Source organism: Hyalella azteca, unplaced genomic scaffold, assembly GCF_000764305.2.
Source record: "Hyalella azteca isolate HAZT.00-mixed unplaced genomic scaffold, Hazt_2.0.2 contig3214, whole genome shotgun sequence".
In the NCBI taxonomy this organism is placed as follows: domain Eukaryota; kingdom Metazoa; phylum Arthropoda; class Malacostraca; order Amphipoda; family Hyalellidae; genus Hyalella; species Hyalella azteca.
The window spans coordinates 16,751-35,947 of NW_025933466.1; the positions used below are offsets into that span (position 1 = coordinate 16,751).

Here is a 19,197-nt window from a genome sequence, read left to right on the forward strand (position 1 = left end):
AATGGATAAAATGGTCCATGAAATTAAATTTACGGTTGAAATGACTCCAGTCTGTAAATATCTTTAAATTATTTTAAATAATTTCTTAAAATTGAAAACGTTTCAATAATCCTAACGTCAATCATCGATGGAGATACCTATAGTGATTCGTGCGTGACTTCTGATTTATAATCATTTAGTCGCCGTACTTATACGGTATAAGCCCCTACAAAAGAAAGGAAAAGCTAGATGAATACAATTGTATAACGAATTTATTATATATGATTAAAATCCCCGATTATCGAATTTAAGTCCTCAATTGCTATCGATAATTTGAGTTAAAAGATAAATCCGTGATTATCGAGTTAAAGTCCTTACGTAGCTCTGATACGGCCTTTTGCCGGGCCAAACTCGGTCAAGACGGCCCACAAAAGGGCTAAAAGTGCAATGATATTTAGACAAAGACTCGCTCATTTTTACAACACTTCTCTTTAACTTCACTTCTTGTTGTTTGTCTGTCTGCCATAAATCTTATAATCAAAATTCAACACACTACTACCTGTCCAATAGATCTAAAATTTTGCACACTTGCGTAAAGTCGGAGACAATATAAGAATAAATTGGCATAATAAATAATTTTGAATATTTAAACTTTTTTCATATATTAAAAAGAATTTAAAAATTAATTTTTGAACATATGGAAATAAAATTAGAAATTCATTGTAGATATGTAACATCGGAAACACTGTATTCTTTAGAAGTGTTGTCTTTAAAACGTAATTTTAAACGCACATTTTTTAGAGTGAAGCACGTGATGTCATCACAACAAACAGGCAGTAGCGAAAAGTAGCGTTGACAAAACATAAATAAATGCCAGGCTATAAAATAACTTAAATTAACTAGTACTTAATTAAACTATTGATATAATGATAAAGCTATCATCGGATTGAATATTGCAATAACTTACATGCCATCAAGCACGGTAGTTCGTATCATAGATACGGCGTGTGTGATTTAGACTGATATTATCAGCACAGATGTAGTCCGTGCAGCTGATGCCTGCATCAGATGCAGTCCGTACAGCTGATGCCTTCAACAGATGTAGTCCGTGCAGCTGATGCCTGCATCAGATGCAGTCCGTACAGCTGATGCCTTCAACAGATGTAGTCCGTGCAGCTGATGCCTTCAACAGATGTAGTGCGTGCAGCTGATGCCTGCATCAGATGTAGTGCGTGCAGCTGATGCCTGCATCAGATGCAGTCCGTGCAGCTGATGCCTTCATCAGATGTAGTCCGTGCAGCTGATGCCTGCATCAGATGTAGTCCTTGTAACTGATGCCTTCATCAGATGTAGTCCGTGCAGCTGAAGCCTTCATCAGATGTAGTCCGTGCAGCTGAAGCCTTCATCAGATGTGGTCCGTGCAGCTGATGCCTGCATCAGATGTAGTCCGTGCAGCTGAAGCCTTCATCAGATGTAGTCCGTGCAGCTGAAGCCTTCATCAGATGCAGTCCGTGCAGCTGATTCCTTCATCAGATGCAGTCGGCGCAGCTGATGCCTGCATCAGATGTAGTCCGTGCAGCTGATACAGGCCTCTGCATCAGTCCGTGGGGGGCAGCTGCCGATGTGGAGGCAAATGTCGCCGTCTCTGTTGATTGATGAGAAATGTCAACGAGTATCAACAGAGCTGTTGATGAAAAAACATCAGATATCATCTCTGACGATGCAAAAATTATTAAAGAATATAGCTTGACCCAGGCCCACAACGCCTCTGATTAAGTGTCCTCATCCTACACCACTTTAAAAAAAAACAATTACATTAAATATTTCAATTGCTTAATGCTGAAGAGCTCGGATTAAAGTTCACGAAGTGAAAATGCTGAAAAATTCGGATTAACTATACAGGAAAATGATGAACAGTATTAATTTAGGTCAACTATACAGGACATTTGTATGCAGTATAATCACTGTATTCGCATGAATTTAATTTAAAGTTGAGTTTTTTCAACAAGGCACACCTTCCGGGCCACGGCCTTGATTTTTAAATGGGTAGCATCAAATTTATGTATATTTTTTTATTCATTAGAAACTTTAGCTTTATTTAGCTTCCAATGACCTTGTGTTTCATCATTTTCTGGATAATTTAATTCTAGATGTATGTACAATTACAACTGCGTATTACCCATCACGGTTAAATTGAAGACGCGATGTTAGTGCCCCACCGTTTACATCGGAGGTTATACCTGGCAATGGCCACGTCTTTTAAGGTGTTGCTCGAGCAAGGCAGGTCATATTAGGCGCTGGTGACGTGGGTTGTGACCCAGTAGGTCACACTAGGTCAAATAATGTGTCACAAATCACGTCACTAGCGCCTACTGTGACCTGACTCGCTCGAGCAACACCTCAGAAGACGCCGTCTTTGCCACTGAATCTCCGTAGTAAGCGGTGCGAAATCAGGCATCGCACGACGCCAGCGCGTCTTAGGCAATACGCAGTTGTACATCTTTCATCAAATTCCCTTGCTCCCCGTCAATCTTCTTAAAATATCGCTGGTCCCTCATATTTGTAAAAATTTCACTTATTTTTTACTGCTGTAAATTATGGAATATGGAATGCATGAGCCTGATGGCTGGCTGGCATAGTGGACCCATCATTAACCAGACGGAGATACAATTTTATTTGGTATTTTTACTTAGGAAATCTATGTGTTTTATGCAATTCACTTTATATGTACGGAGATGGTTTTGGAGCACGTAATCTTCATGCATATCGCATCGAGATTTGAATGTGAAATTTAATTCTGGGCTGAGGCGCTTGAAAGCTGTGATTTAGAAATATGATCTAACCAATAAATCATTGAATTTTAATTTAATGCAGAATATACAATCCGAATTTCACAATAGATTGAGGTTCAAATGAATCTTAAATAAGCGTAACTTAAGTTAAAAATTATTCAACGCTTCTACGTCACAGCTTGACAGCCACACTGAGAGAAATGGGCGGGTCTGGATGACCCACTTTGATGAGTCAACAGCGTCCGAAAATCGATGCACTTTTTTGACTCACTTGCCCCATTTGTGGGTCATACTGACCCATTAAATTCCAGGCATGACTCACTTGTGACGTCAAATCCCTTATGACGCCACCCGTAGCATGGATACGTAGTTAGCATCTGAGCGTCAGAGCGATTTAACGCCACAAGTGAGTCATGCTTGAAATTTAATGGGTCAGTATGACCCACAAATGGGGTAAGTGAGTCAAAAAAGTGCATCGATTTTCGGACGCGGTTGACTCATCAAAGTGGGTCATCCAGACCCGCCCATTTCTCTCAGTGCAAGATTGCTGTCAAGCCATTGGTGGGACAGTCATGCCACTGTAGACAACGTCTGCTACTGTGGTATCTCACTCCACGTCGAAATTTACTTGGTTAATATTTAGGCTGATTGATTAAATCACAATAATCGGCGGCCATATTTCATTTGAAACTGTGAGCTTGAATATCTCTTGCTCCAGCCTAGTGGTTATTGAGTGGGTCCGAGTTGAATCAGAAGTGGCATGTGAAACATTCTTGTGAAACATTCAGACGCCGAACTATCAAAACACGCTTAAATACACGTAGAGGACTAATTACATTTAACCGTTCAAGTACACGTAACGGCCTAAGTATACAGAGCGCCCGATTCATCGTCAGTGGTTAGTGGGTCTAGCTGGAAAAACCGTCTGTGTTTGGCGAACAGAGTTTTTAACTCGTACATATTATTGATGGTAGGTCAGGTCTGCGTAAGTATACACGTTTATTTAGGCTAACCTGTACTAGGGAGAAATTTAGGAGTGAATTTCGAATAAGGAATATCGTCAAATGAGGAGAGTTGGGAAGTGGCCGTGGCCCTGCTAGCTATAGTGTGAATTAATGTACGCAGGTTCATATTGAAACGCTTATTCTGCCACACTATACCGGTTTTGTAAAAGCCTTTCTCAGCCACAACCCCACTCAGCCTCACCCCCAGCCAGCATCAACCCCGCTCAGCCTCAACCCCGCTCAGCCTCACCCCCAGCCAGCATCAACCCCGCTCAAACCCATCCAACTATAGTATCTCTACTCAGATCATTCAACCCCACCCAGCCCCACTTAGTTCACTCAGCCTCAATCCCACTCTGCCTCAACTCCACTCAGACCCACCATACCCACTCAGCAGCATCCCCACTCCGCCTTAATCCCACTTACTTCAACTCAGCACCATTCAATCCAGTCCAGTCCCAATAAATCCCTTTTCAGGGATTTAATTATTAAGTACTAGCCCACTTAAGGCTGGTAGTCAGAATGCAGTGAAGTCTGAGAGCGAGTTTTTCGCAACCATCGTGTAAAATCCTTGATCTGCCCAAAGCTCGGCCAGTCGCTACCCTCGAGCTTGTACTCTTTGTAATATGATATCCTAGCCAGACCCTTCTTCGCGGCAACTGGTCGCTTTCAGGTGGCCGAGGAATGGCCAACGGTCGGCTATAACTAATTGGATAGGCCGACCACTGGCCACGTATTATTCTTCGCCCCTTATTGAGTTCGCCTTCACCATGCTGCCCGTCGTGAACTGACAGCTCAGTAATTTACGACGTCTCATTTCCCTCATAACTTCCATATCACCTGCATTTAACATAACATAACATAGTGATCTCGGCGCTGCAGTGTAGGCCTGATGTGGTCTGTCGCCGATTCTTTTCCTTTTCGTGCCTTGTTCACAGAAGATCTAAAATCGTGTCATTTGACCGGATCTTTTCACGACTGACGACTTGAGCAGTTAATATGCGGGATTTTCCCTCCGCGTATCAGCAGGCTCGATCATAACTATTTTTTGGTAGAAAAAATCTACAACAAGGAGGCTTATCAAGAAATTCCGAGTATACCATTCAATTGAAAATAAAAATTACAACCCTTTTATATGTCAAAAAAAGTGTAACAGTCGCAGACTTGATAAACAATAATATTCAAAGTTTCTTTAAATTTCGTTTCATTGTAACTCTTTTAATACAAAGTTTACATATTTTTTGTTCCTGGTCACAGTTTATAAATAAAGAGCTGGGTAAGCATGGAAAAATCCCTAACGCCATCTCATTTACGAGTGAAGTAAAGTCCAGCCTAATTTGTGAAGAAACTCATAGGGAAGAGCCAAGCCTGTTTGTAGCCTCGCGTTTCTCAATCAGAGCCTTAACCCCACTCTTCCTCAACCCCACTGTACCGTCATATATAGACTCCATGCACTATATATACACCGTCATATATAAACTCCATGCACTATAAATATACCGTCATATATATAAACCCACCCCAACATCTCGCCCCGCGTGGCGCCCGAGTCGCCGGTCTTGACGCGCTTGACGTGCAACAGACGCAGCAGCCGCCGCCGCTCATCGGCGCTCAGCCCCGAGTTTTTCAGGTGCAGGGATTCGAACCTGCGACAAGGATAGAGTGTTGGGAATATTGGGAGAAGGATGCATTGCACGTCACTAGGTAAGAGAAAATGGAATTTTAATTTCCTTGTGAAAATTTTTATGATGTTTATTTCAATTATAAAATAAATCAGAAGAAATGCTCTGCATTGAAGTAAAGTATGGAGATGTAAATTTTCTTTCTATTGCGACATTGATGAAGCACATTGATGAATAGTGCAGATTTTATTTAATATACCATTAAAATTTTTTTCTGAAGAAATAATGTCTAAATTACCCATAATAATAATTGTTACATATTATAAATTTCGTGTGCCAGACACTTGTTCGCAATTATGGCCGAAACGAACGAGATGCAGTTGACTTTACAATCAGTTTAATCAACAATTGAAATCCTGAAAGTTAGGATTTGTGAGATTTATATATTACACAAACTTGTATTTATTCAATTACATTCCAAATTTCGTAAAATAAAAGCATTTTCACATTATTTTATGTTATAACAATTATATATACTACATAAATACAATAATTATACAAAATATAAATAATATTCACACATAATATACATATTAATACTTCACGTTGCCATTTCTGGACTTTCTTCTGTTTTCTATTCTAATTTGTGACACTTATATTTTTCTAAAATTTTAATGTATTAATATTCAAAATTTTTTTTTATTTTAAAAATGTATTTTTAGAGAATTTTATTTATTTTTCCGCGACTGACCTCCTCTTGCCTCTAGGCGCGTACATCAGCACCGTCTGGGCCACGGCCTTCCAGCTGCCAGCTGGGGCCCCCAGCACCACCAGCTGGGGGACAGGCTGGTCCGGCAGGTGCATGGTGGCTCTGACGGTGTCTACCACTGGGGTATATACACCTGCAGGTATAGATAAAATTATAACAAGTATAATTTCAACCTTTACATATACATGCAGGTATAGATAAAATGATAACCGGTATAATTTCAACCATTATATACACCTGCAGGTATAGATAAAATGACAACTGGTGGAGCTGAAAATGACAATCCGCGAGTTACTGGACAGAGAACGTGGGAAGTGCCACTTGGTTTGGTTTGGAGTTCCTGAGAGTTCCGCATCTGATACGAAGGACTGAGTGATGGCTGATGCTGAATTCATTGCAGAATGAGGTAGCTAGGCACTCAGCATACCGGTTGATATTAAATCGTGCAAGAGGCTACGCTCGAAGGATGCTGCTGCCAACACCTGCAAACCTTTGTTGGTGACTGTAAAGGAGCCTGCACAGGTCACAGGTTGTGGAAGCGTGCTGAAAGCAGCGAGAAAGCTTGGAGAATCTCCTGAGTACCACTCCCTTTTTGTAAAGAAGGATTTCACCCCTTTAGAGAGAGAGGATTTTCGCATAAAATGGCAGGAGAGAATCAGGCGGAAAAGCACGGAAAATCAGGACTACCACTCTCGCAATGTCAAGACAACACCGGCCGCACACGACCAGTTAGCGGAGCTGGAAGACAAGTAAACAGTAAAAGTCATGTCCACAGTTCCAGACCTGTAAGTAATGTCCAAAACCGCAAAAATCAAAGTGAAAGTGCAAAAAGTTTTAAAATGTTTTCGCACGAACTCGGATTCCGCTTTGAACAAAAAAATTGAATTGTTAACTGTGATTGCAAACGAGTGTATAGAAATTTTTTGTATTACAGAAACACTCCCTAAAAATCACGGGGGGAAATTGTACCTGTTGAATTTCAGTTGCCAGGTTTTGATTGTTTTCATAACTTAAATGAAGAGCAGTGCAGTAGAGGTGTAGCTCTGTGGGTTAGAACCTCTTATGGGGCCCAGCCAGTCAAGTTATCTGCAGAGCATCAATCAGCTAGACTAGAGAATCAGTGTGGTGCGAACTTACTCTTAAAGGCAAGGATAGCCTCCTCATAGGAGTCCTTTATAGATCATCTAACAGCTCCTCTGATAACGATAAAGTGCGAGACTCATTTTTAATCCAGAACAGCACCGAGCCCACCCCATTTTAAGGGTAAACAGATCTCAAATATTCTTGATCTAGTGTTTACTAGTGAAGAATCAATGATAGATGAGCTTTGCCACGAGGCTCCGTTGGACAAAAGCCACCACAAATCATTGTTTTTCAGTATTAAGTGTTGTGCAGAAAAAAAAACGCTTCGGAAGCGTGAACGTTTGAGCCTTGCGAAAGGCGACTATGATAAACTCCGTGAAGCGGTGAATGCGGCGAATATTTCGGACTGTTTTAAGGACATGAATGTGGCTGATTCATTGTCGTTTTTCAAGGACACGGTTATGTCAGCAGTTGATACCTGTGTACCTAAAATTACGCTTGGAGGAGTCAAAAAGTCCCAGTGGATAAACAGTGCCGTTAAGGCTCAGCTAAAGACCAAGAAAGAAGCCAACAAGCGTTATTTACGAACTCGCAGCGATTCTGATTATAACCTGTTTGCAAGAGCTCGAAATCAAGCTAAAAAAGTTTGCCGCACTGCAGTGAAAAACTTCGAAAAAAATATTGCTAGAAATGCCAAAAAATCAGAAAGACTTCTTTTTGTACGCTAGTTCGAAGTGTAAGTCAAAGGACGGTATACTGATTTGAAAGTAGACAAAAGAAAGACTTCCTCTAATGAGGGCAAGGCTAACGTTCTTAATCAGTTCTTCAGCAGTGTGTTCACAGATGAGGACTTGAACAGTATTCCAGATAATGAGGAGTGCCCAACCGGCTTGAAGTTAACAGGCTTTGAAATACACGAAGAAGAGGTTCTCATGCGCCAGACTGCGCCTGGTAGCTCTAAATCCCAACAGGTCATGTGGACCAGACGGCTTAAATCCCGGATTGCTCAAAGAATTAGCAGCCGTTCTTGCCGGCCCGTTGACAGTATTCTTTCAAAAACCTTGAACGAAGGAATTTTGCCGTCCGATTGGAAAGAAGCTCAAGTAACACCATTGTTCGAAAAAGGTGACAAAAGCAGCCCCGGTAACTATCGCCCTGTCAGTCTGACAAGTGTTGTTTGTAAGCTAATGGAATCTGTTGTGAGGGATGGGATTAATTATCGTTCACCTGACTGTTCACCATCTCCTATCAGATTATCAACATGGTTTTATTGCCGGTAGATCATGCACCACTAACTTATTATCTACGTTGAACGAGTGGACTCACCTGCTGGACGAAAGGGAGCCAGTGGATGCATTGTACCTCGATTATGCCAAAGCATTTGACAGTGTCCCATTTGAGCGGCTGTTGCGTAAAGTGAAGTCTTTGGGAATTGAGGGAAACGTACTCCAATGGATCAGAGATTTTCTAGTAGGTAGACGACAAAGTGTCAGCATTAACGGAACCGTGTCAGACTGGGCATCAATGAGCGGTGGCGTGCCACAAGGAAGCGTTCTTGGGCCTATTTTGTTCGTTGCTTTTATAAACGATCTACAAGAAGTAGTTACCAGCGTGTGCTCCATGTATGCCGACGACACAAAAGTTTACAATACAGTGAAAGATGCGTCAAATAAAGCGCAATTGCAAGATGATCTTGACAGTTTAGTTAACTGGGCTGATACGTGGCAGCTGCGGTTTAATGCTAACATCACTATGTTATGTTATAATGTCAACTGCTGGGGTATATACACCTGCAGGTAAAGATAAAATGACAGCCGGTATTATTTCAACCGTTATATAAACCTGCAGGTTTAGATAAAGTAACAACGGGTATAAATTAAACCACTGGTGTATATGCACCTGCAGGTATAGATGTATACAATGACGTCACCGTACCAATTTCACCTATGGGTATACGCCGACTATACGGTTCCTGTGAGGGTATAAATATATTAATTTCATGTTAATATTTTTACAGTTCAAGAAAATTTAACTGGTATAAACAATCCCGCACTCAAAAAAAGAATAAGTGGAATTGTTCAAAAACTTACACACTTTCTTACTCACAGCACGAGCAGAGAGCAGACGTAGCTTTAATTGCCCTCTTGATAGCCCAAACTTGGTCAGGATGACCCATAAAAAGCCAAGAATGCATCGCAATTCAGACAAAGTCCATAAAGTCCCCTGAGTGCGTTACTCACAGAGCTTGTCACATTTGCCGAGCAGTGGACTGAGGTCCAGCGGAGCCTCGAGCTGAATGTGGACGTAGGCTGGAGGAGCAAGTCCACACACTGAGGCCAGGGCTGAGATTCCTGCCGCGGTCTGCATGCATCCTTGGAATCCTTTGATCCTGCACCTGTAGGATTAAAAGGATTCTAAATCCTTTAATGTTTTTGTTATCTCGAAAATTGAAACAATTGTACACTCAAATAAATGAATGGTACTTAGTACAAATTGCGAGACACATTTTGCCACTTTGTAGGTCATCCAGGCTCAGTTAGGCCCGGAAAAAAAGACGTATTATTGCTGCACGCACGAAGTGTGTCACTATTTAGACAATATGAGCCATATATTTATCTGAGAGTAAGGCATCGTTGAGATTTGTTCTAACTTCACAGTGGTGCGCATATATTGTAATATAATAGTAAATATTGAGGCTCTGAAATGTTTTTACTAATGCATTACTGAGCAGTATTTTCTTAATTGGTAAATGATAACAAAACAAAAGTAAATTTATTATCAATATGCACAATAAATATTGAGCATGCTTCAACCATCTAAGACTTTGATTATTGTAAACAAGATGACAAGGAGTTAAAGTTAAAATATAACATAAAATGTATTCTTAATTCTAGATGTTGCTCATTCATCAACTATTAGAATTCATTTATCAATGTAAAGAATTTTCATTCTATTTAAATACAAATTAACGTTATGAATTTCCGAATTTTTGAAGTAAAGTCCATGTTCATGGGTCGGTCGGTCGGAGATCGTAAAATAATTGTGAAAAAGTAAAATGCAAAAAGTTTCCAAACACAAAACGGACTCAATATCTAACATACCAAAGCAAAAACACGATCCAAAGTTGAAAGGAAGAGTATAAAACTGATTTTATATGAGTTATATGAGGATGAGTTATAAAACTGCTTTTAAACTTTAAAAACTAAAGTTCAAAAGTTTTAAAGGCCGCATCTACGCTAAACTGTTCACCGGAAGATGATTCACCTGTTACTAAGTAGAGGCTGTAGGACGTCATCGCATGGCTGGAATACAAAGTTTATGTTCAGAAGATGGATGAAGAATTGGCCTTGGTGCTGCTGCGCTATCTGCTGCCACATTGGAGATCTGAAATAGTGACAGACGAGGGATTTTTTAGGTACCACTTCATTTAAATTACCTGGGGCCGCACTATCAAAATTAGTTAGGAATTCGTAGCTTTTACAGCCTAACTCCTACTCACTGATATCTTTTCAACCTAAACTAACCCGGACGAGGAATCACCCGCTACGTGTGCTTAGGCCGCTACCTGTACTTAGGCCGCTACGTGTACTTTGGCCGCTACGTTTACTTAGGCCGCTACGTGTACTTAGGCCGCTACGTGTACTTTATACCGCTACATGTACTTAGGCTGTTACGTGTACCTGGGCCGCTAAGTGTACTTTGGCTGCTACGTGTGCTAAGGCTGCTACGTGTACTTAGGATGCTATGTCTTAACAAGTTTCTGCTCTAGATGTGAAAGAAACGGCTAGTAAATCCCTATGTCGTAATTGAATGATGACATCGTGAATTTACTTGGCATATTCTTTTCTTTTAAATTCTTGGTAAACTTGCGTTGTGAGCGAATTACACTCATAAAAGTTATGACGTCATATCGTCTAATTATGGACCCACTTTCAGATACGTATATTTTTTGAGCCAATCTGGGTCAGGATGACACATACAAGAGTAAATGTGCGCTTTTGGACAAAATTTCGATAATTTTCTGATTATAATGATACAAATCTTTTCTGTGTCACATGGGACTAACCTGAGGGCGCTTGGTGAAGTCTTCACAAGCACGGACTTGTCACTAACGTGGGGCAGCATGAGGGCAACGGCTTCCAGGTCACGGCCTGCAAGAAGCAAGCTGTGTTTTGATAAAGTTTTAATTTGAGTTTTTTCTATAAATAATAATAAATCGCAGAACATTCACTGCATTTTGCGGTCTCGAACTCGCAACTCACTGCTACAATTCTGCTGTGCTTAACCGCCCGGCCTCCCCCCGATTATGACCAGAAACTGTCGCACAGAGCTGGGATCGATCCCGCGCCTCTCTGCGCCAATCTTGGTGCTCTGCTGAACTTTAAACACTAGGCCACCCTGCCCTCTAGATACAGTATAGATGCAGCATACTAGGAAAAAATACTAGGTCGTATTGTCGTAATACTGACATAGTTTCTGCACGTTGAACATATATACCCTTCTGTCGAGACAATTTTGATCACGAGGCCCCATACAAGGGAACAAGTACATCGATATTTAGACAATGTCTCACATAATTCTGTGAGAGTGTGTTTTGTTACACATTTCAGCATTAAAAGTAACAATTTTATCGATTACATGTCTATCGATGAATATTTGCCATAAATTAACATTTCTCAAAAATGAACATTTTACTAAATAAACATTTGTCAAAAAATGGATATTTGTCAAGAAATGAACATATGTCAAAAAATGAACATTTATCAAAAATCAACATTTGTTTTCACAAACACGCCATAACAACGTTTGTACGTAAACTGTTTCAAATATTAACAATTGAACGAACATTCAGAAAATGTGCAGTAAGTTCACGGGAAATGTTTCGTGCGCCTGAATCTTACTTTCCGTTACGACGAAGTGCTTTTCCTCCACCAGGCTTGACACCGCAACGAACATGGTGACCAGCGACTCCTGGGGAAGGCGGAGGCATTCATTTCGCCACCTCCGCGCCGAGGCGCCCGCGTCCAGCAATAGCGGCGGATGAGCCTGGGCGGCGTTGCTGGACTGTGACTGGGCGACGACTTGGGGTGCGGCGCCCGCGCCCAGCAGAAGCGGCGGGTGAGCCTGGGCAGCGCTGCTGGACTGTGACTGGGCGACGACTTGGGGTGCGGCGCCCGCGTCCAGCAACGGCGGCGGATGAGCCTGGGCTGCGCTGCTGGACTGTGACTGGGCGGCGACTTGTGTTCCGGCGCTTTCGTCCAGCAACGGCATGGGATCAGCCTGGGTTGCGTTGCTGGACTGTGACTGGGAGACGTCTTGGGCTGCGGCGCCCGTAGGCCTACGCAGGAAACAACGTATATAAAAGCCTGTCATAATGACAGAGTTTGACAAAAAAATTTGATTGCATGAAATTGATTGCATGAATTTGCACTGTCGCCTAGGCCACTCACCAGGTGCCGTCTGGGAGGTCGTCCGCTAGACACAGCGTCACGTCTCCGTCCCTGTTCAGCAGCAGGTGGTTGGTGAGTTCAGGGTTTATGGCTACTGAAACTAAGTAATAATAGCACGTCTGACTGTTGCACTCGAGACGCGTGCCTGTTTTCCAACAAAAATTTACATGCTGGTCCGACTCTGCGATAAGTGCCGCCTAGGACTCTGGGAGCAGGTAAATCAGCCGCTCTGTTTCCACTTGGGTTCTGGGCGAAGGGCAGCGTCTGGACAGCTTGCAAGCTAGGTATTACTCGGTTCGGCAAACTTTCTAATACTCTCTGGCGACTATAATGTCAGAAAGGAGATTCTGACAAACTAATTTTGATCGGGTGGTCAAGCAGAGCCAGAATAACTTTAACACGTTTGTAGCGATTCATGAGCAAAAGCCTAGGTTGCGCCCAAATTTTATTTGTGTTATCATTGAGCTTTACGACAAGTTTGGCCTAATCACTCGAGACTCAAGACATGTGTGTCAGTTACCACTGAGACTCACCCGCTTCTAGTAAATCTTGTATGGCCGCCATCGGCGCTCCTAATGCCGTCGTTGTGCAGTTGCACCAGTAGTTGGTTGATCTCATCTTCCCCAAGCCCGCAGTTCACCAGCGATATGTTGCCAAGTCTGCTGACAGAAAGCTATGAGCTTAGGTATAGTGGGATAGCGATGTCGGCGTCCATTAGGCTGTACAGTCGTACGGCCTTATGGACGCTGACACTGATATCCGATCACTAAAATTGCAGAACATTCACAGCTTACTGTGGTCTGGAACACGCAACTCGCTGCTCAAATTTTGCTGTGCTTAACCGTCCGGCCTCCACGCCGATTTGACCAGAAACTGACGCACAGAACTGGGACTGAACCCAAACTTCTGTGCTCCAATCCTGGTACTCTGAATTTTAACCACTGGGCCATTATGCTCAGTAGTTATTACCAAGCTAAGATTGATGCTGCGAGCTGGGTGAGATCTTAAATAGCAGTAAAAATCTGGTCAAAATCGGCCTGGGGTTCTAATGGTTAAGAATCGTTAGCTATAACAATGTACTGTCTCACTTGTAGACCAAATACATGCATCGTGCCGATAAATAATGTTAATTGATAGTGATTGATTAATAATTTATGTTAATGAATTTATCGCTAAAAATTCATGCGATTATACCTCTTTCCGGGAGGAGTGATTGTGCGAACAGCTATGGCGATGGCCTCGCAACTGCCGGGCTTGGTCCCGATTAACAGCAACTGTGACGGTGGTTGGGCTGGCAGGCGCTGCGCTGAAGCTGCGGCAGCCCAAGAGCCATCCAGAGGCTTAATTTCCACTACTGCAAATGAAATATTCGTTTTATTACATATTTCAAATCCCTGCATTCAAGAGTATAGTTCGAGATTCAGTATTAAATCCAGAGTTATATAATATGCTCCTGATATGGCTGCCTGCCTTTGACGACACAGTTGGAAGCCGTGTGCCGCTATTGGAAACGCTAATCACTCAAGAGAATGAGAAAGTCAATGTCCAAATAATTCTGCCTTCCTACCGTTTTGTGGGTCATCTTTAATGTGATTGACGTGGCGAAAAAGCGCATCAGCGCTACTTCCGCTAGTGCTGTGGGTAAGAAAGTATCATTATTTTGCTAATGACTCGCCAACGTTTCTGAGTGTTTCGTTACGTAGGGCGCCCCTCTGGACGTGCACTCATTAAAATATGAATCATGTTGTCCTATTAGCGACAACTTCTTTACTTATTACTTACAATATGTGCCGAAAGCGGACATAGCATTGATACGACCTTTTTCCGCTCCAAACTGGGTCAGGATGATATAAACAACGACAAAAAGTGCTTCGCTATTGGGACAAAGTCATACTCATTTTTCAGTTTGCATTATGTAGCTCCTCGTCTCTCACCGTTTATCACCACGCTTATCACCACGCAAATAAGCTAACGATTTGCACTTACATAGATTCTTGTATTTGCCCTGCAGAGCGTCCAAGTTGAGGGGGGCGATGAGGCTGATCCGCAGATCCGTAGTTGCTGCGGTTGAAACCGACGCCACAGCAGACACGCCAGCCGTGGTGCTGATGCGGCCGATCAGGCGAGTGAGCTGACATCTGTACGACACAAAATCATTTGCATTAAAAAGTTATACGTCTAGTGAGCTGTCATAAAATCGGTAATATGCCAAAAATGACAAGGATAGTTGGCTGATACCGCCAGGTCATCAAATTATTTGCATTTCAAATGGTAGTTACTTTCGACGACCTTAACAGAAGATGGTCTCTAAAAAAATATCGGAATGGGTGAGGTATTAGAACTTCGCCATGGCGGCTCAACATCATTGTTAAATTATAAGATGAATGTTGAAAATAATTGCCTTGATAAACACTAAAAAAATAAATGAGCAAAATTATCTTAATATTGACACCCTTTCTTGCCCACACCATGAGCAATGGGAGGACGTAGCACTAAAACGCAGTTTTCCAGGCCAAACTACTTCAGAACGATCCACAGAATGGCAAAAATTGCTTTGCTTTCAGGACAAAGTCTTTTGCATTTCTTTGAGTGTTTACGTGTAAATGCTGTCGTCAGATAAATCTTGAACAGCAAACATTACTGTAACTAACAATAATGTAAATATTACAGGAGCAATAAATATTGGCGAAGGTTGGGATAGACGGAAGCGAAAATTAATGCACTTTTTGGATAGTCAGATAAACGTTACAGACCTTGAACCGTTTAGGTCTTCCAGTAAATCGTCGAAAGCTTCGGGTCGGTTTTCAGTTTCAGGAGAACTTCCTGAAGCCTCCTTCTGGAATCCAGCTGATAGGTCCAGCTGCAGTTGTCCTTTGTGCCGACGTGTTATTTCCTGCCAGCTGGCCCTCTCAGCGCCCAGCACGGCAGGTGACATCTTGATGTCGATGAGGCGAGGCTGTTCGTGTGGCAATGTAAGCGCCACAGCCACCACATCGTTAGCTGGAGACAAATTTTTCATGTATTAGTTTTTCAGCTATTTTTACGTGGTAATGCGTTTATAAGGAAATTGCCCTGATGCTAGCCGCCCATGAATGGCTAAAGTTTCACCACTTCCGAAACACAGGAATGCGCTAGAAACTCTGTAGTATCTTTCGTTGTGATCTTAATAAAGTAACTCACTTGCTCGGTTGTAACATCTTCTTGTGCAACTACACTAGAAATACGATTCACCAGAGTGCAAACGCCGCTCATTAGTCTCGGTGATCATGACTGTAATAAAATAACACACCATCCAAGAGCATGGTGGCCCAGTGGTTACAGTACAGAGTACAGGACTAGAGCAGAGAGATGCGGGTTCGATCCCAGCTCTGTGCGACAGTTCAGCGAGGAGGCCAGGCGGTTAAGCACAGCAAGATTTGAGCAACGAGTTACGTGTTCGAGACCCGCAACTAGCTATTAATTTTCTGCGATTTCATGAATCGGCGACAAGTGTGATGGCCTGATCATCGCTGAAACTTCTTTTGTTATTATCTCGATCTCTATTACTCAACTACAACTCGAATATAACTCACCAGAATGCAAATGCCACTCATCAGTCTCGTCGATCGTGATCTTGGCCGCGTGCTTCGCCAGCTCCGTGACGTCAGGACTCCGGAGCAGCAGGCTCTGCCAGGCTCGGCCGCTGGTGACTCCAGCGACCTCTAGGGCGGCCCTGAGCTCAGGCCAGCGAACCTGGAACTTCTGTGGGCTGATGCTGCTGAAGTCCTGAATGACGTATACCATCACTTCCTGGACACTGGAGTGATTGTAATGGCAATTAATATTAATATATTATTATTAATTCTTAATTAATATTAATATGTTAATACACAAAAAATTAATACAGAAACCCAGAATAAGCACAGCTATTGTGCTGTCTCTTATACACATCTAGATGTGTATAAGAGACAGGTTGTACACACACACGCTGTAAAACTGGTCGTGCTGTAAACTTAGTGTCGTGCTGTAAATCTAGAGCATAAGGTATTCATGTGGCTGCACAGGAGTCCGTTACTGCGGTAACTAATAGACCCGCGCATACTGCCAGTAACGCAAATACTGTCAAAAACGACGGGTTCAGAAAACCTATCGAAGAAACGCAGTAAAACTTAAAGCAACAGCATCATGTTAGCAACCGAATACCGCAGTAATGAAACACAGTAAAATAAAACTGCAGAGTAACGCAGTAACGCAGCCAAGTAACGTAGATTATCATATGCNTTCGGTTAATATCTTGAATCTGTCTCTTGCGATTTGTTTGCCGTCAGTGAGAATTCGGCAGCAGTCGTTAGCCAGGATCTTACCCACTGGAGAAAACCCACACCGTATTTCAAGTTCAAGCTTTTGTTCTAAATCATGTATTTCACTAAGTGAAAGAGTGTAGAACTTTCCAGCTTCTTGGATCATGTCCGATAATCTGTGATGTATTTCTTTAAATTTATTTGCATCTTCCACTGAACTGACGTTACTCAAGACTTCATTGACGACAACCACAAGTGCTTCCACTTTTTTCAACAGTTCTGTTGGATCTCTTCCATCTTTCTTTACGCTGAAGATACAATAAAAGAGTGACGATAGAGCTGTCATGTCGAGGTTCTCTGGAGTCTTGACAGTTTCCAAAATCGTATTTGAAGATCCACACATAATCTTCCAGGATGTCTGACTGTAGGGGCAGCCATGACATTTATCCATGTAGTTCTTGTACGTATCAACCGCTTGCTTGTCGCTGCACTCGATGTCTATGAATTTCGCGGTATATTTGGAGCACAGATTCAAAAGTCCACGTATGCTCATGCGAACATTTTTCTTATCGTTGCTGCAGGTAGCACCGTTAGATGCAGATGCTCCAGCTGTGGAGGACGCCATCTTACAGATGGCCTCTGCACAGTAAACATAAATTTAAGTGATCAACCCCGAGAGAAGAATAAAAAGCATTTATGGTTTAAAATCAGAAATGGCAGGGAGAGTTTAAAGAGTAACTGGTGAGATATTCTGGTTGATCAATTTTCAGCGTTTTTCTGAAACTAGGTATAACTGTTCAGCCTCCGTTACAAATTCAGTGCAATCCTCGTATATATTTTGCGATCACATATAGAAATTTTCAGATTCTTACCCAAGCAGTCGATCGATTAGTGAAATGCTGTCAATTATAAATCTAATCCACAAATTTTCAACGCAAGCGAAGTCACGTTGGTACCTTCTCTTGACATAAAAGGGCTTTAAAATTAGAATACAATTTAAAACACAATTGAAATGAAATTGTATGTGCCAAACTGGCACCGCCTAGTTGAATCATCGTTGAATTCTATCCAGAATGAAAATTGAAGCGACGTCATTTTTGCCACGTTGAGTTGGCTTTAAAGATTCCAAAGCATTTTATCTGCGAGCATTACCGCGACAGAGATCCGCACGTTTCTTATTTGAGTGCATTACCTCTCCGAATATTGATTACTTTGATATCTGCATAACTTGTTATCTGTGCGCATTACCTCTCCAAGTATTCATTAGATTGTTATTTGAGGGCATTACCTTTTCAAGTGTTAATTATTTTATTATCTGAGTGCATTGCCTCCCCAAATGTTCATTATTTTGTTATCCACTTGCGGGCAGGGATTTCGAAATGAATCCATCTGCTCACAGTGTTAATATGTAGACCCTAGAACTGCTTGTTCTGGGATCTACATATTAAATATGGTTATATTATAGATCAAATTTCTTTTCATAACAAGATTTCACATTAAACTTCAGTTATTTTTTGAAACGCCCCTAGTACATTATTGACATCGAGTTTTACTTGTATAGAGACATTCAAGACATACAAGACATTTGTATAGTTGAAGCATTACCACCTGTAGCAAGTAGCTTAAATTACTATTTTTTCTTGAAATAGTGGTACAAAAGTTAAGAAGGAAAATAATTTACGAATAAATCGTACATAAACCTTCACTATAATTAAAGCCAGCAAGCTTTTTAAAATTATATTACTTTATGTAGTAGGTTATATCCATCATAAGCAATTATCAATAACCATCTAAGTAATCAATATAACCTGCGACAATTCCACCACAACCTTTGCAATTCTTAATAAAGGCAATATTCCTACACACCACAACTGGTCACTGCAGTGTGACACTGCAACCCCTGTGATGGCCACTGCAGCATTACGCTGGCCGATAGCGGCAGCATAATCGATTTTGCATCGGCTGAGCTGGGGCGTACCTCCATTGTTTGACCGATAAGGAAATGCCATGCTTTTTGTAGTTCCTTTGTTCGGGAGAAGGAAAATCGTATAAGAAACAATTCTATTTCATGACATTCTAGGGATGAGTAGGCAGAAAAGCTGAAACGAAACAAATACAGGCAGCGATATGAAGAGTATAGGATCTTACAAGAAGCCCATATTGCATCCGTCACAACGGAATATCCACAGGAAAAATGCCTTTCACCAACAGTATATTG

General features: G+C 41.8%; 1 protein-coding gene across 1 annotated transcript; it reads right to left on the reverse strand.

The window, feature by feature from the left end:
• Nucleotides 1–1,027: 1,027 nt before the first annotated feature.
• Nucleotides 1,028–17,604, reverse strand: LOC108671247. The gene is made up of 14 exons (XM_018158746.2): nucleotides 17,063–17,604; nucleotides 16,272–16,495; nucleotides 15,453–15,699; nucleotides 14,686–14,837; nucleotides 13,894–14,053; nucleotides 13,233–13,358; nucleotides 12,700–12,750; nucleotides 12,151–12,587; nucleotides 11,316–11,400; nucleotides 10,514–10,633; nucleotides 9,490–9,644; nucleotides 6,149–6,299; nucleotides 5,296–5,421; nucleotides 1,028–1,624 (listed from the first exon to the last, which is right to left on the reverse strand). The coding sequence occupies exons 1-14, from the start codon at nucleotides 17,602–17,604 to the stop codon at nucleotides 1,540–1,542; spliced, it is 2,661 nt and encodes an 886-aa protein (XP_018014235.2). The 3' UTR covers nucleotides 1,028–1,539.
• Nucleotides 17,605–19,197: the final 1,593 nt, after the last annotated feature.

What these genes read in the sequence shown, in the direction of transcription:
- LOC108671247 (XM_018158746.2), bottom strand. Translation starts at nt 17,604, where the DNA reads ATGGCGTCCTCCACAGCTGGAGCATCTGCATCTAACGGTGCTACCTGC. An exon ending in GCACTTCGTCGTAACGGAAA is followed by an intron (nt 11,401 to 12,150) that starts GTAAGATTCAGG and finishes TGCTTCTTGCAG; the next exon opens with GCCGTGACCTGGAAGCCGTT. An exon ending in GCGCCTAGAGGCAAGAGGAG is followed by an intron (nt 5,422 to 6,148) that starts GTCAGTCGCGGA and finishes TCCTTGTCGCAG; the next exon opens with GTTCGAATCCCTGCACCTGA.